The 17,020-nt window shown below is 40.1% G+C and overlaps 1 protein-coding gene across 3 annotated transcripts in view; it reads right to left on the reverse strand.

The window, feature by feature from the left end:
- sesn1 (sestrin 1) overlaps positions 1-17,020 on the reverse strand; it is a 40,414-nt gene that overhangs the window by 4,529 nt on the left and 18,865 nt on the right. Inside the window, exon 1 of one of the 3 annotated variants that reach the window (XM_067481384.1) lies at positions 399-675. The exons of the other annotated variants lie outside the window; for them this stretch is intronic. Within the exon in view, the coding sequence (XP_067337485.1) occupies positions 399-500 (102 nt within the window). The 5' untranslated portion in view covers positions 501-675. Of the gene's footprint in view, positions 1-398; positions 676-17,020 lie in introns of those variants that run through there. 3 annotated transcript variants of the gene reach the window in all.

Consider the following 17,020-nt stretch of genomic DNA (forward strand, 5'->3'; position numbering starts at 1 on the left):
TCTATAATAAGTCTTGTAACTTTCCGCTGCTTGTCGAGACATGTCTCGGTAGGACATTGTCCCTCAACCAACAATGAAGCAGGTGAAGGACAGAAATGAATGACGGCAAAATCTCGAATAATGAGAAATGACACTGTGGTGAAAACATCCCTTTATCCGAGTCATTTGTGTCTGTGTCTTTTGAAGTGGATTCTCGAGATTAGTAAAACCCAGAAACCATTTCATGCCCGTTGACCACGAACTCCTGTCGCTGGTAAACAACCCCGGACAAAGACAAAAGCTCCGAAGCTCGTTTGTGCAAAAGAAAACGCAACACTAAACATCTTGTCACGTAAGTGTCGACAGCACACTGACGCTTTTCAAACGGGGCATTTTGGCGAGCGATTCCTTTCTCTTACCTTTTTGCCAAGTCGTTCACAATGGGTACATATCTTTAACAAGCTTGTCACTGCGAAAGAATTATTTTCCACAGTTTCTGCCGGTGCGACTGCGTGCCTCATCTCGTGTCCTCTCTGCACTTTGATTATTTTAGGGCTGTAAAAAAAAAAACTAAGTCTAAATAACAAAAATCTTCTGAATGGCTGTTTCCTCTTTTCTTTGTTCCTTGAGGCACTGGGTAAAGTGCTCAGTAGTCAGCTGTTGCAGCCCTACAGCAGAATACCGTCCTCTCTCGGTCATACATTCGGTAAATAAGTCCGGCTTCGTGTTGAGTGACGTGCTCGGCGGCCAATCTGTGGCGACAACAACATCTCAGAGGAAAAAAAAAGGCGGCGCGTGCATATGAGGGCGGGGCTACGCATGAGGAGAGAGGGGGGTACTAAACGTGAGCAAAGAGAACAATCCCCCTAAGAAACCATCGCTTCCCTCTCCTTTTGTTCCCTGCTGCTATTGATCATCATTGACTTTTTTATGCATTACACTCTGTTTGCTAATCAATGACTGCAATCAATCAAACTGAAATAGTTATAGTATAACAAAGAGTATGCTAGAGATAGCTTTGTGCAGATTCCAAATATAGCTGGAAAAAGGGCACGTGTGTGTGTTATCTGTATGATGTGCATTTAAAGAAAACAACATCCAAAGCCAGCTCTAGCATGCAGAAGCAAGTCCCCCCTATTGGCTTCTTGCCACATTATGATGAGCCCCAGCTCTGCTTGGTGAGCACAAGAAAAAGTAATGGTCCTTGTGTGCACAGATCAGCATCAGCATGAAGCTAGATGAAAAGCTGTGGGACCTGCTCCAACAACAACAGCCCTTCAGTTAGTGGTTTCTGCACCGCAGCCTATCAGACCACAGATACTGCCATTCCTGCACCAATCAGCCTGGGCTGAAGGAGTCCTTTAAAGGCCTGGAGGAAGCAGAGATAAGGAAGGTAGCTCTTATAGCTTTGTTTATCCTGACCTGACAATAACATGTTCTCTGAAACAGTCCAACTGGTTTATCACACCACAGTGGTCAATAATTACTCAGAGAAAAAAGATGAGACGTTCTTAAAACTGTACTGAAAATGATCAAATTAAACCTTGTGTCATTCAGACAGGTCTGCTGAACTTTTTTGTATGAGAAATTGTAAATGTGTCTTTGAAATGTATGGTTTTCATACACACATATCGGTCATGTTTGAACTTTTAAAATAATGCTTCTTCAGCACATTAAAAAGGATTCCACAAAGACTAGACTAACAGGAACATGTTGTATGGGTTGTGATATACTTTCCTAATCTCAGTCTATCTATAGTACCAAAAGCAGATGTTAAATGTGCCAAGGAAAGGCAAGTCTGCCCCTGTGCACTGTGATCACAGGCCTGCTAAGTCAGACTGCAAGTCCCCATCACCAGCAGCACTGTATTCAGCAGGTTCATTGTGTGAATCAACCCAACTGCTGCCCCCTCCTCTTTGGACCCTCTCCTGATGCCACAGGGTGGGGTGTGAGGCAGCAGTAAACATGTTCCCAGGGCTGGAGTCAGCACTCCCAGGGCTGCCAGGAGCCCCATGGCTCAGCAAAGCTGCACAAGAGGCTGGTCAGCGTTCAGGCTTATGCCACATCAAACCCTTTCACATAAAAGCGCTTAGGCTCAGGGGACCGGCCTCGTGGTTAGGGCCTAACCCTATTGTCACAGCACACACACAGAGTACTCTGTGGGTCCAGTATTGCTAGTACTAGTACCCCTTTAAAGACTGACTGAGGCTAACAATTCCTGAAAGGGAACGTCCCAATTAATGAGCATGAACATATTCATTTAGATGTACACAGCACGCAGCAGTTGTTGAATGAGCTAAACTAGTGACCTTTCAGCAAAAGGTTGGACACTCAATCACAGTGCAACCCTGAGGATGTGGCATTGTGGGTGTTGGGCATATTTGTGTGTGTGTGTGTTGGGCGTATAAAGGTTAATTCAACATTAGAAAGATTGGTTCTGATGAATGGAAAGGCTTCTGGAAACAACAAGAATCATCTCTGATTGGTTTTAACAGTGTTTATATCATCAGATAGGGGTCGAGTGAAGGAAAGTCCAAACAATGGACACATTTCCACTGGTGTTGGAATTGGGTATAAAAATATTACCATTAAGAGTAATATGCTGGGAGATTGTGCAGATTAAAAAAGTGTTTTACATATGCTCTTTCGGGGGTCATTATCGCAATGTAATATTGCTTCAAACGTGATTACTTTAACACTGTTTCCACCCAACATGTTTTTAAAGACTAAAACTTTCTATATTTACAGTGCAGCTACTGTGCATCAAATCAAACAAACTCCCCTAATGGCTTTCAGAAACTGGACAGAGCAGTAACTACTTATTTTTATGTCAAATACAAAAATAATGTATGCAGAACTTTAAATTTAGTGTATGTAATGTTTAAAAGAAGAGAGCACATGGTATCTTTTTAAAAAAAAAATGAATGCAATCAGAACGAATATCCATCCTATCATAGTTTATTATACTTAAGGAACTTTTCATGGTCTGGTAGGATCACAAGTTTATGGTAATTGTCAATGTTATGTTGATTGTTAATGTTAGTTAACTGTTTTTAGCCAGTTTCCTGAGTTTGTGTCTCCTTTCCACTAGTAAACTAAATTTTAACATTTGCCGTGATCCTGTAATAGCTTCTTGTTGTGATAAAGTCCATTCAGACAAAATCACACATGCTCACCTTAACACATGAAACTTTGCACATGCTTATTATCAGATTGCAGCAAACTGTATAATATGCTGCAAGAGTGATTGGACAAGTCCATGGGGTTGTTTATATATATGACTTTTCTGAAAAAACATGATAAATTGTCCTTGTTGCAACCCAGTGTGTCTTTAAATCAAAGCCGGCCATCCCATCTGTGCTCCACAAAGGTACAAAACAAATGTTTTACAGCCACTATTCAGGTCTGAAAAGTGTTAGCACTACACATAAGAAGGTGATGACGGAAGTAAAGAATGAAACCTGCTGAAGAAAAAAAAACAAGCAACTTCCATAAGTGGCTTTGCCACTGAGGAATATAAGGTTTAGCCTAGTGAGGCAAACCAGTAAACAGATACCGTATGGGCTACAGCTGCAAGAAAACAACACAGGACAGAATGATATTGCTGCAGAATGTGGTGTGAGGTAGGTACAAAATCTGGAGCAGACAATTCGTAATTTAAAAGAAACTATTTCATTAAGATCCAACAGTTTACTATAAAGAATAAATTCTATAAAGTTTTATAAGTAAACAGGAATGGCAGCTACTTTTTCAAAAGCAGTTGTTTTTCCTTTATGATTGTGGAGCAGAATTAGGAACAGCCCTAAACCAATAAAGTTGATGATAAAAGTTAAGATTAAAAAAACAAAAAACAGAGGAAGCTTTGCCAGGCGTAAACTTTGCACATGTGTGTCTCAGTGCTGCGGCTGCTGTGTTTTCTCATGCAGTAAGTTACAAGGGAACCGCAAAAAGCGTGGGGATGTTCAACAAGTGGCACAAGTCCACCAGACCAGTTTAAACCTGACCTATCAGTGCTCAGAGGAGAGGAAGAAGAAAACTCTCGAACACTGACATAAGCCTAGCAACAGGCTTCAACCAATCACAGGGCAGAACAACAGTTTCAGGAACCAATCTTCTCTCTCTCTCCCCCTCTCTTTTCTCTTAAAGAAAAACAAGAAAGAAAAGTTCTGCTGAGGTATGAAGTTCACTGAACAAGCTAATCTGGTCTGTTTCATAGAAAGTAATTTGGTTTTCAGATCTATTTTCACAGTTGTTTGTCTGCTTCAGTTTCTCTGACAGAAAGTGACAAAACAAATATCTTGCAATTTCACAGCGAACGCAAAACCACATGGATCAACTTAGCCCAAAGGCTTACATCTCTCATCAGTGAAAAACAACTGGAGAACTTTGTCCCTGTAAACAAGTTACTTTGAAAGCTGTGCTAATGTCTTTTAACAGTAAAGGAAAATGTAAGGATATATAAATATTCCAGATCTATAGATATGAGGATCATTTAAAAACTTTACACAATCAGAAACTAAAACCGGAAAACTAAGAGGGTCCCCCCCCCCACCACCGCACTCATCAAACACAGCTCTAGGTTCAAGCCTGTGCATCCATCACTGAGCAAACTGGTGTGTTAACTCTTACCTGTCCAGAAAACTTCCATCAGTTCACATGTTTTGGAGCAATTTCAACTGTGCTAGGTCATAAGAACCTGTTAATCATTAGCTTCCGAGTGTAGAATAAGACTTTTTTTTTTTATTTTAACCATCATTTCTATTTGATTTATAGAGATCTATGAGCTAAAGTCAGATCAGTATGGGAATTAACTGGACCAGAAACTGCCCTTTGGTCCTCTTTGAGCAACTCTTGGTCAATTTTTTCTAATCTGTGTATACTCTGGCAGACTATCAGAATGGAGCAGTCCCGCCAAGCGCCGGCTTTCCTGAAAGGAGAGGCGTGGCCCCCAGACCAGCAGGTCCTGGACCAGCAAACTCCAATACTGGAAGGAAGCAAATTTCCCTTGATTCCACGAAACACTGTGGAACTGTGGGGAACTCAGGGAGCCCAGAGAAAAGAGGAGAACAACTACAGATAGAGGGGAAAAGAGGCATCTGAAACAAACAAGACTGGTCTTTTTAGGACTTGGTAGTGCTAGTTGTAAACATGCATATACACTCGTCTCTAAATAATCTATATGTACTTTGTGTGACAATCCAGGGGAAAGGCGTTGGTCTGCAACCCTGGTGAGCACATGAGGAAGAGTGAGTTCCCAGGGATGTTATTCTAGCAAGGAGAGGGCAGCTGTCACAATACAACTGGCTGCGAGAGAAAAGATCCCATTGAAAAACAGAAAATACTAAAGCCTCCCCTGCTATCTTTAGCCTGATACAACACAGCCACCACAAATCAATGGAAAAACTCTCCCATTTGCCTTGACTGTTGTTTTTGCTTCTATTTCTATAACGTCAACCTCAGCTATAGGTTGACTCCCCCTTTATACAAAGTTTACCTATGGGAAATGATCTTGGTGCGAGTACAGAGGTGCTTGCAGCCCGAAAGAAAACAGCTCCTCTGATGTGACGCTGCTGCGTGCCTTCTCTGTCTCCCTCTCTCTCTCTCTCTCTCTCTCTCAAGACCTCGGCTCTGCTGACTGAGCAAAACATGACTCATCTCACTGGGAATCGAGCCAAAAAGCTGTTGATCATCACCCTATAAATCTTAATGGGCACTGTAAACAGGACACAAAGGAGCCAACTCTTCACCTGTTTCTGCGAGAATACACAGAGGTGATGATTCACTCCCAGAAATACCAAGAAACCAGTTCTTAACAGCAGCTTACAGGCTATAACACCCTGTCTACTTGTAGTAATTTGAATGTTAGACATTAAATTAAAGGGCAATAAAAATGATGAGTCACTGACTAATTTCATGTCCCTTCTCATAAAAACACAACTCAATAACCTCTTTTTATACAACATAACAAGAAGGGTTGATAGTCGTGAGAGCGGTGATCCAGTGTGAGGTATAGCAGCTGAGGGAGCAGACAAAAACAGACAGCTGATAAAGTCTGATGTAATACATCACAAAGGGTTGCAGATCTATTGCACACTGATGAATCTGTACTTCTGTGAGGTCCCGTTTTCACTTCTGCCCTTCTCTGTTTCCACAGTCTATTCTCTCAATCTGTAGCCTTCACCAGGATATATTTTAATTGCAAAGTTGAAGGGAAGAGTGAGGGGATGTGATACCAAAGTACTTTCAGGTAGAGGAAGTGATATGGGCCTAAGAACCACTTTGGCAGTGTCTTATTACTTCATTAATAGGCAATAAGCCCCGGTACTGAATGGCAGAACCAAATGGGTGGCAGAACCTAATTTGAGTGTGACATCATGGCGACCGCCACATTATTGTTTAATCATTTATGAAATGTCACTTTGATTAGGTGGAAATTTGAGCACCCTGGTCTGTGTCCTTATAACCGCCATCACTGACTCAACATTTCCAGTAATTTTACAGATTTCAAAACAGCAGACGCTTCAATTTACACTGAACAGAGGAAACAGAGGAGAAATGGGAAAGAGGCAGGATGGAATTTGTGTTTAAATTCACATGTTAACTAAAAAGTTGTTGTATTCAATATGTTTTCACTGACATTGCAGATGGCTTTTGACACCAGTGCTGTCATTTATTTTCCCAACAGTGAATTAAAGCTTTCCCACATTCAACAAAATAAAGTAATTCAGTCAATTTCTTATGTAATATAGTTATAATTTTACTATGAAAGCTATAGTGTGTAACCCCTTATTTACTGTTGCTACTGTTGTTGGACAAACTGCTGTTCCCAGCACCAATGCAGTTTAAAATTTTAATTATGCCAGATTTCACAATCAAAATTCTTTGCATTTTAAAATAATAACTTACTATAGCATTTAATAACATTTACTACCCTCTTTGGTGAGCAAGTTAGCCACATGCTATGAATTGCATCAGATGAAGACAGATCAGATAAAATCCATTTTAGTTCCGTTCTTAGTTTTGAAACTGAAGAAATATGTACCACCTGCAAATGCTTTGAACAAGGAGCATTTAAATAGAACCCCATGCACATTTCTTCAACATGTAGAAAAACCAAAAGCTTAGGATATCTGTTATGCCCTACCTGTTATGTTGTTATACTAAACAGTCAGCTGACAATTGTGTAATGACGGTGCATGTGTTTATATTCAGTATATAGACCAGCCAGCCACAACATTAATACTGGTCGTCTTAACGTCTTGGAGGACAAGGGTCAGCATGGCCACATACACAGTAAAATGCAATACAGTGTGTACAGAGGAAGGTAGGAGGCAGGCATTGCCCTCCTAAATGAAATGTAAATATTTTACTCAAATCAAAAATGCTCAACCAAAAAACAATGTACAATAAACAATACTGATTATGGTATTCATGACAAAACATGTACAGTAACTAATAAAAAATAAGCATCAAAAACCACCGTTTACCCACTTTATGTGCTGACAGGTGGTTTACCTATAATGATACACATATTTTTTATAAAAACATGTTTTATATTAATAGTTCTATGTTAATGTTAATGTTGCAGTCGAATGATATATTTGCAAATTAGAGTTCAGTTAATCTGGTGGGCCTTAAAAACACATGACTTGTTCTGGATAAATTGTTGGCATTATATAAAAACATGTATGGGCTGGTTTTTCCCTTTAGGCATTAGGTTTTTTTTTCTCTCCTGGGTGAAGTGTGCTTCCAAAAATATACAGCATAATCCGGGAATAAAAATGGTCAGTCAAAGGTCAGTGAGTCAGATCTGAATCACATCTAGCTCTAATAAACTTAAGTGTACATCTAGTTTGTAACGATTACAACAACTCTCCTTTTCCTTATTTTTTTAAACTAGTTCCTCATAAATGTCCCATTTGTCTTTTTTCTGCACAACCACAGGAGGGACAGATACCAACCTACACAAACTCTTAGTACATGCACATGCATGTTGTCCTCTTAGGACTATAACCACAAAGTTCCTCAAATATGAAAGCACAAACCACATGACATGAGATCATGAGTTTGTACTGTCCAAAACAAAAGAAGAAAAAATAATAAAGAGCTTACCCAGGCACATTTAGTTGTGGGACTAAAATATGACCACAAATCCCACAAACAGTGTGTGCAGAGTCATTTACTTATTGTAATTTAAACTTAAATTAAATTATAATAATTTCTGAGCGAAATAATAGAACAATTATCTTAAATAAAACATTGTAGCACTTGCAATCTTTCACTAGTTAAGCTGTTATTTGGGGATAAAAGCTCTTAAAGGGGAAATGTCTAAGTAATTTCAGCTGAGATTTATTGTTATTGTGCAAGTACCTTAAAATGTGTAAGGTTAACATGTAGAGATTGTGTGCAAGTGGTTCTTCACTTTTACAAACTCTGCATGGACCTGGTGACCCTGACAGAAGAGTGTCTGCATTGGATGTGTTGCTCTGTCTCGCTCTTCTCTCATGCCACAGGTAGCGTTAAGACATATTTGCTCTGTGGTTAATCAATTACAGGCCCCCTGCCAAAAGAAAAGAGCAAACCAAAGGCTGCAAATCATTTATATACTTCCCCTTGTGGACTTGAGCCTGATTTAAATATCTCACTGAAACACTGATGTGTCATTTATATTTAAGAGCTAAGATGGCTTCTGTTCGTTGTAGGTGCTTACCACTAATTATATCACTGTGGTGAAAAGAAGCATTAGCCACATTGTCCATTCAGTCATCATGTAAGCCATTCCTCTACAAATAATAAAGGTGTTCTTTTTATCACTATTTTAAGGTCACTGTCTTTAGGATTTACAAAAATGTACATATAACTTCCTGCAGCTGAGAGATTATGTGTGTCAGTGGTCTTACATAGCCACTGTACACCACTGTATTTGTATGTTTATACTTCTAAGCAACTATAATGTGTTGTGTCATTAAAATTTGACAAAAATGCAATCGGCACTGATGACTCTCGTATATACTACCTCTGAAAGCAAACATATGGCTTTAAATAGGACTTTGCTCATCAGTGATTATATCACACATAATGGATGTTGGGGTTAAGGAGGGCATTCACAATGAATTAAAAGATGTGGGCGGAAAGAGTGATGAGAGAGGAGTGATAAAAGGTAGGAGCAGAGAGTGTGAGAGAGGATTATTTGACCAGATCAAGCACCTCAGTACCTCAACATGGATAAGTAAACACCCCACACCGTCTACAGTGACATCATTGTCCCTTTGAATCAATAACCAGCTGCTTCCTGTGCAGCGGGAAAATCGATGACTCTGTACACTACATTACCTGTCTGTGCCCACTCACCTGGGGAGACGCACACACACACACACACACACACACACACACACACACACACACACACACAGTAATGCAGGAGAACATACAGAGAGAGCATTAACAGAACCAACCCACTATCACAGTTTCTTTTGGTGTAAACTGTATCTGTGCAGGTTTACTGCAGAGTCAGCACACTGTGGGATTAGTGGCAGCCACCACACAGTGTAGATCTACTAGTGAACTGTAAATATGGCTCTGCCAAACCAGATTTCCATCAAGTTTGCCAAGCAAACACATACAGGCACACACCTAAAACCAAAGTGGCATGGCTCGGCCTCAACCTACAAGTCGCCCAGGTCCCACTGCTTTCCTCTGGGGCAATTGTCAATTTTTGTATAGTAATATGCATTTCACGATGAGTTAGAACAAAAATCATGTGCAGCTTTGGGCTGGGTTCTGTCAAGTACTGTAAGTTATGGCAAATTGGTGTAAATGTAAAAATTTAGAAGTATAAAGCAGACAGCATTACTCAGTGTTTCTTCTTTATTCTAATTTAAAGTCCTACTAAAATGAAAAGTAGTGCAAAATGCATTTTTTCTGCCTATATTTCCAAACAATAAGTCTAGGAAGGAAAGTTCAGCGTTGTAAGCATGGCTCTCAGATATCAGCTGTTCCCCTGCCAAGGAAAGCAGTGGAAGAGCGGGCGGCTAACTGACAGGAGTGGATGAGGGGATAATGAGTAACTGAGCTCAATGCAATCCCCTATCACCTGTTTGTGTAAGAGAGTGAGACTGCATGTGCAACAGGAAGGAGAGGGAATAAGAGACAAGACAGAAATGGAAACACAGGGTAAGAAAGGTATCAAACAACGGTAATGTGGTTAAAATCGCACCAAATCCAGCGGGAGAGGAATGTGTGATGAGAGAAGTTGCTCTCAATTTTAACTTAGAAAAGAGAAAAAAATAAATAAGCAAAATGTGTCAACTTCCTGAGGTAACAAAGATAAACATGCATTTGCTGAGTGGGTGTATTTTTTTTCATCACACCACACCAGACTGGTTTCATTATCACATACAGTATTGTATATTTCTCTTGCCGAGAACAAAAACGTGTGGTTAGCCACTGCAAACCTTTCACTATTGGTTTTCAGGCAAGTACAAGGACACATGAACGATGAGCAAACGCGACAACCGCCTCTCGTCTTTTGCTGTGTGCGCTCACCTGGAGCGCAGTCTGTTTCTCTATCCACAACCTGCTGAGACTCCAAATGCTTAGAATATTTTACAGAATGGGCAGTAACAGAACGTTACCAAATTATGAAAAAGAAACCAATCTCGATGACTTCAGGGCACTTAATTTATACTTTCAATTCCTCTTCAGACACTTCAAAACCCTGCTGGTCATATGTACTATATGTTTCCTACCATTAACAGCATTTACCCTAATCCAGGAAATCCAGGAATCTTGCATTACTTTGCGACTGTAAGTTACTCTACATTTAAGCTAGAGTATTTAAAGTCCAATATTTTGAGCAATATGCTTATTAGACTTTTTGGCAAAAGTAAGGCTATGTTCAGATGACATGCTGAACAAACAAAATCATCACTTTCATTTGTGATGCCCCTTAGAGGTTTCAGGGTAAATACTGTGCCAACTAGCATAGTGTGTGCAGTACCAGACCCTGATTTTACCATCATCATATTAATACACCATAGCAGTAACTGGTAGAAGTAAACATGAGCTTTTTTTTAAATGCATGCACTGGAAACAGAACCTAGGTTTACAGTATACATAATTTATCATTTCTAATCATGCGAATATTGCTGCTTCAATGTGCTTCATTGTGTCTCTTGCACACTCTACAAAGGAATCCGTATGACATCCACTGTCTCGTTTGAAAGGGATGCTTTAGACCTGACTTCATATGAGAGAGCAGTTCTATAAGACAGCAACAACAAAGAGGGTAGGGTAACTAGAGTGATAAGATAGTTTGAAATTTGGACATTTATGGAAAAGTTTCTGTTTAAGCCTATCTTGAAGGAAAATATATATACTTTAAGGGTTCAACTGTAAGCATGTGGCTCACATTTTGGTTAAATCCACAAATGCATTAGGGTTTGGGACCCTAACAATGGTCACATCAGAGTTGTATACATGCATAAGATCAGAATCAAGCATTAAGGTCAATAATGGGAACATAGAAAAGACAATTTACACCAGCCAGAGCTAACAGATGATTGTTTTATCAATAAAGACTGGAAGCAGAGGGAAGCTAGCCTGGCTCTGTCTAAAGGTTAAAGACACCACCACAACAAGACGGCTGCGGAACCAGCTGTACTGTCCCCATAACGCAGATATGAATACATTTGTTTGTTGTCTGGGAGAATGTTGCTCACTTGGACTTTGTCTCCACCTGGCATACAGTAGTTTTTCCAACTTGTTCACAGTGGCCAATGTTGAGTGTGTTTGATCAGTAACAATAGTGCACACGCACATGTGTGTGTCATTGTCATGTGTCTGATCATGCACACGTCTGGAGAGGAAATGTATTCTCTTGATTCACTGGAGCAAAGTTATGGCCTGTAGCCGATAAATCTGACCCTCCACTAACCCGCCTGTAGGGCCGAATAAGCTCAGGCCGCACCGGGGATCATCCTGCTGGGTGAGGGTGTGTTCTCTATGGGACTCCCAAAGGAAAGCTTCACACAATACTTGGCTCTCCTTGAGGCTGACACACAAACACATGCACACATCAACTGTAAAGAAGCAACTAAGCGTACACACAGAGACTGATTAAGACAAACTCACACATAAAAAAGTACACAATCGATCTCGCATCTTAAAACTCACCCACACATATACACACACACACAGTCTCAGGCAGACAATGGACACTGAAACTGTGCCATAAGGAAAGGCTATTGTCCAGTCACTGGTCAACTGGGACAGCAGATGGTCATCTTCCCTTCCACCAAAACCAGTCAGGAGAGGGGGGTCGAGGCTCAGCTGAGTGGTCTCCAACTTCGAGAGAACACCTTTTACCAACTACACGGGAATGACTCAGCCATACCCCATAAAGCAAATGAGCTGGACAGAGATAACCTACAAGTCTACACGGAGGCAGACTACAAAAATGTTTACTAGTCACAAGTGTACTGATGAAAGCATAGTTCACTCAAGAGAATGTATTGCTCAAAGCAGTGCTTGAAATAAATGCCACAGACACAAACTAAATAAACTTCAGACACAGCACAAACGTGCATGTAGAAGGCAAAGAAAGACCTTTAAGGCAGAAGCGGTAAAGTAGGGGAAATTCTAACGTGAAGAAGCAAAAGGGAAAAAGAGCAGAAAGGAAGGTTTCGTACCCTGTGGACCAGTTGCTGCCTTTGAGCCTGAAAGTTTTAAATGGACTGTGTGCAGCTTTTAAAAAAAAAGTTTATATTCTCTGATCACCTCAGCCTGCATTATTAGAGGAAATAAAAACTATCTTGCATTTTCCCCCCTCTTATATTTTATATAGCATGTCAGAAGGCATGTTTTTGGAAATGTATATTTATAAAAAGAGTCATCTTACATATATAAAGGACTTATTGGCCGCAGTTAAGGGAAAGAGCTGAGCTATTTGCGCTCTTGTGTAAATAGATATTAAGTGTAGAAAACAAGTTTGTATGAATGGTGCCTCTGTGCACACAGCAGAGTGCGAATCCTTCAACAAAACATGCTGGTTTGAAAGACTTGTCGAGGTATAAAATAGTAAAGTCACGGAAACAGAAGAGAAGAGATATCTAAATAAAGCAAGGTGAAGAGAAAGAGAAAGAAAACAGGTAATGTGGGACAAGGAAGAAACGGGAAGTAAAGCAAAGCAAGGTAACCGGTGGTAATGTAAGTGGGCCATTAAAGGAGCATGAAATACTGTACAGGTACACCAATCAGCCACAACATTACCACTGGTGGTCTTAAAAGTGTCATGGGGGATAAGGGTCAGCAGAGCTACTCCGAGCAGCCTGCAGATACACAGCAACATATGATCAAAATTTGATACATTGTATGCAGAGGTGGTGGAGGTACACCAACTAATTCCTTAAGTAAAAATGCAGCTCAAATTTTTAGTCAAGTAAAAACGTTCAGCAGATTGTCTGCATTTTACATGTATAACAAAATTAAAACCATTCTACCAAGTCAAATATGTATGTTAAAGAATACAGATTATGGTAATTTTTTTCAAACCGAGTAAAGTCATTAATAAAAAAAAAGTGTCAAAGATCAGGTTAATAAAAGTGTAGCCGGTTTTAACTATAATGATTCATCAGCATTTATTAGTTTATAAGATTTTTATAGAAAATATATCATGTTTTTATATATTCAAACCATCAGTCGGTGTTAAGGTTGTGACTGATAGGAGCACGTTTACTTCAGTCTTTTCTATGTTGTCATTCAAGCTGTGTACTTCACGTCTGTCAATGAATAGTACTTATTCTCCACCACTAATTATCTTGTTCTCTTCCTCCTCTTCTTCAATAATGGGTTTCTCCCCCAGTGTCTTTCATCACTGCCTTGAAGCAGTCTCTCCTGATCCTTGTATTTGTCAATGGGACATGTTAAGAAGAATGTGGTCAAAGCAGGATTTATTGACGCATCACTGTAAAGCAGTTTGGGTCACGGCCTGTGTTTGTAAGGGTTTAAGCAGATAGTTAAATTGTTAAAAAGGCAAGGAACTGCTGTAGTAAGATGATTAACATGACATGTCTCCATACAATACCTAATGTGATTCTGAGTACATTAGTCATAACGTACATGAAAAACAAATAAAGCAGTTTTTGATTGTTTCAAGGTGTCTGGGAGAAAAACAACTATTCCAACCCCCATTAAATGTTTTCTAAGAATGTCTTTGTAGATTCCTGAAAAGCTGGAGGCCCAACTGCATTTCAGTGCAGAGTTCTGAACAACAACATCAGCTGCCAAGCACTTGCATAAAGAAGTTTTTGATTCAAACATTTAACTATGACACTGTAGGGACTAGAAAATACTGTAGGCCACATCCTATCTTTTCAGCTCCTCACCCGCCTCCATTCCCCCTCCCTAGCTGCTTGCTTCGCTCAAACACAGTTCTGAATAACATGTCTTTAGATTGAGAAAACGAGGTAACAGAGGGCTGGGGCAAGAGCAGCAAAAAGAGAGGGAGTAGGAAGGCGGGGGGTTAAACTATATAGAAAGCCATGTTTTTTTCATTCTGAGCTCCCAGTAGACTGCGCTTCAGTTTGATAAATAACAGGCCCCCTCAAAGCAACAGATGCTACAGCTCAAACCCCAGCAAATTTGTCAGCCCTGAGCCAAGGCCCTCCACGGCTGTTCCACATACTGACAGCCTGCAGAGCAACACTCCAAGTCTGAACAGTGCACATAGAAAACAGGACCCACTCTCTAAGGCTCTGCAGCCCCCCACCGTGCAGACAACCCAGTTATAGTAAGCCCTCAAGTCCCCAGACTTTACCGGGGAGGTGCTTCCAAAATAGTGACTCCCTCCCTCCGCAAATAGGGCCACTGCACTGGCAGCGTTCTGGTCAATTGCAGGCTTTTTTACGTAATTCTGTGTTCTTTGAATTTGTGGTTGGACACCACAACGTCATCGTTACTTTACTTTATCATATTGTTCCAGTTACAAACATTCCCCAATTGCCATCAAGGCATCTCCTAATGCTAGCGCTCCAACAGCTGAAATTATTTTACAGCATGGAAACAATTGTAGAGGGAGGAAAACATACTTCCACATTGGTTTCTGCGAACACTGGCTACTAGAAAAGTGCTTTTCCCTCTGAAGACAAGATTGTTTTTTCTCTTTAAAGCCAAAAAGAGGCCTTTGTTTGAGGGATAGTTTGGTGTTTGTTCTCAAGTGGGGTTGCCCAAGTTGTTTTGTCCGAGGGAAAAATGAGACTGGCCACGGGTGAGATATTTAGGGACAAAGTTTGGGCTCTGAGTTGCGAATGAAGTGTTTGATTAAAAGTGTTATTACTTATTTAGTTTGATATCTGGGGAGGACCTGTGGGTGTAAGAGCCTGTCTTCTGTCCAAAAGCCAAACTGTGCAGGGGACTAGACTGACACGGTCGTGGAAAAAGTGTTATTTAAAACACTTTAAAATATTTGCAGCAGCCAAGAGTGGCATAGTTCTCACAGAGCACATGACACTTATTTCTGTTTTTGTCTGCTGATTGCTTTAAAACTGTCTGCTTTTGGACATGCTCCCAAATTCTTCCTGTTTTGTAAGTGTGTATGCACTGGACTTTCCATTTTAAGACAAATACTTTTTAGAACTTCAATAGTTAACTTTAAAGTACTGCTGCTGCAGTTGCTGGGTCAAGCTCTGACATATCAGACATGCTGTGTGCTAAAATTACCAGCTATCACTGTAAGTTAAAACACATAATTCCCAAAGTGCACAGTTAACCACAGGGCGAGATAGGGGCAGGTCTTCCTATCAGAAGCCCCTGTGGTTTCTGTGGCACCCACATACACAGATGGAAACAGCCCAGTGCAACTTCCAGAGGGTCAAGATACAGTGACATTGATGAGAGCTTTACAAATGGGAGCTTGATCCCATCTGTCCACATATTACAATTAACTGTCAACATCCACCTTAAATAAAAATTTTAATCAACAGATATGGTTACCCTGACATTTACAATAAATCTAATGTTCAAAGGGCATGAGGGAGTCTACGGAGCTTTATAGTGTCTTTAAGCACATTGTTTTGGTTCACTCCCAAGCATAGTTTTCAGAGGCAGCCGGCAGCCATTTTCCAGAGAGTTGGTGAAGACCAGAGCAGAGTGAAGAAGTAGAAATATGACTCCAAATACTGGTGCTCTGTATCTGTTTAGTGTATAAATAAGCAACTGTTTGCTAACAAGTTTGTTTTATCAACTTACAAGGTGTTAATATGTCAGTGCACAACATGCTCCCAAGTGGTCAGGCCTATCAGTTGTTGTTTGTTTACATTTCCCAAAATAGTTAGCAACGACTGGCCACAAAATTAAATCTTTACGAATTAATAGGGCAGATAAATAAAGCTAGACAGCAGATATGTGTTGAACGGGCTCAACGAGAGTTTTAATACCATTGTTTACACTGACTGAGTGCTCTTAAAAATCTTTAGGGTCGCAGGACAACATTTTTTTTTTGCTACTACATATGTTTTAGTCTTCATTTTGAGCCTCATCTATTTTATGTTACCCAGAAATCCAGCAAGTCGTACATTTTGCACACAGAAGTGGGCGATACCTCAAATGTAATTTATGCATCATTTGAGCCCTTAAGTGAGTATAAAGCCGTTTTACATAGCATTGGTTTAAATGTTCAATGTGTCACATTTTTGCATCTCTACAATAGTTAACTTGAGAGTAACCCCACAGCTCCTAACTTGTATTCACACCTCACATTTGAGTAGTGCAAGTTGTTTTCTGTCAGATTTTTCAAACAGATGTGTTTTATAATTCAGTGAATAAAAGAATTGTGAACAATCTACCAGACTGTTAAGGTGTATTTCAAGGGGCACTGATGACTAAATATTTATCAAAATGTATAACTAATACTGCAACACAACAGAATGTAAACGCACAGACATGAAAAGTGATAATTATGGAAAGTGAACATCCTCTTTATCCAGATCGCAAAACATCAAAATATGGTTGATCTGGTGTAAGTAGCACAAAAAGAAGCAAATAA

This window comes from Channa argus, chromosome 17 (genome assembly GCF_033026475.1).
Source record: "Channa argus isolate prfri chromosome 17, Channa argus male v1.0, whole genome shotgun sequence".
Lineage (NCBI taxonomy): Eukaryota > Metazoa > Chordata > Actinopteri > Anabantiformes > Channidae > Channa > Channa argus.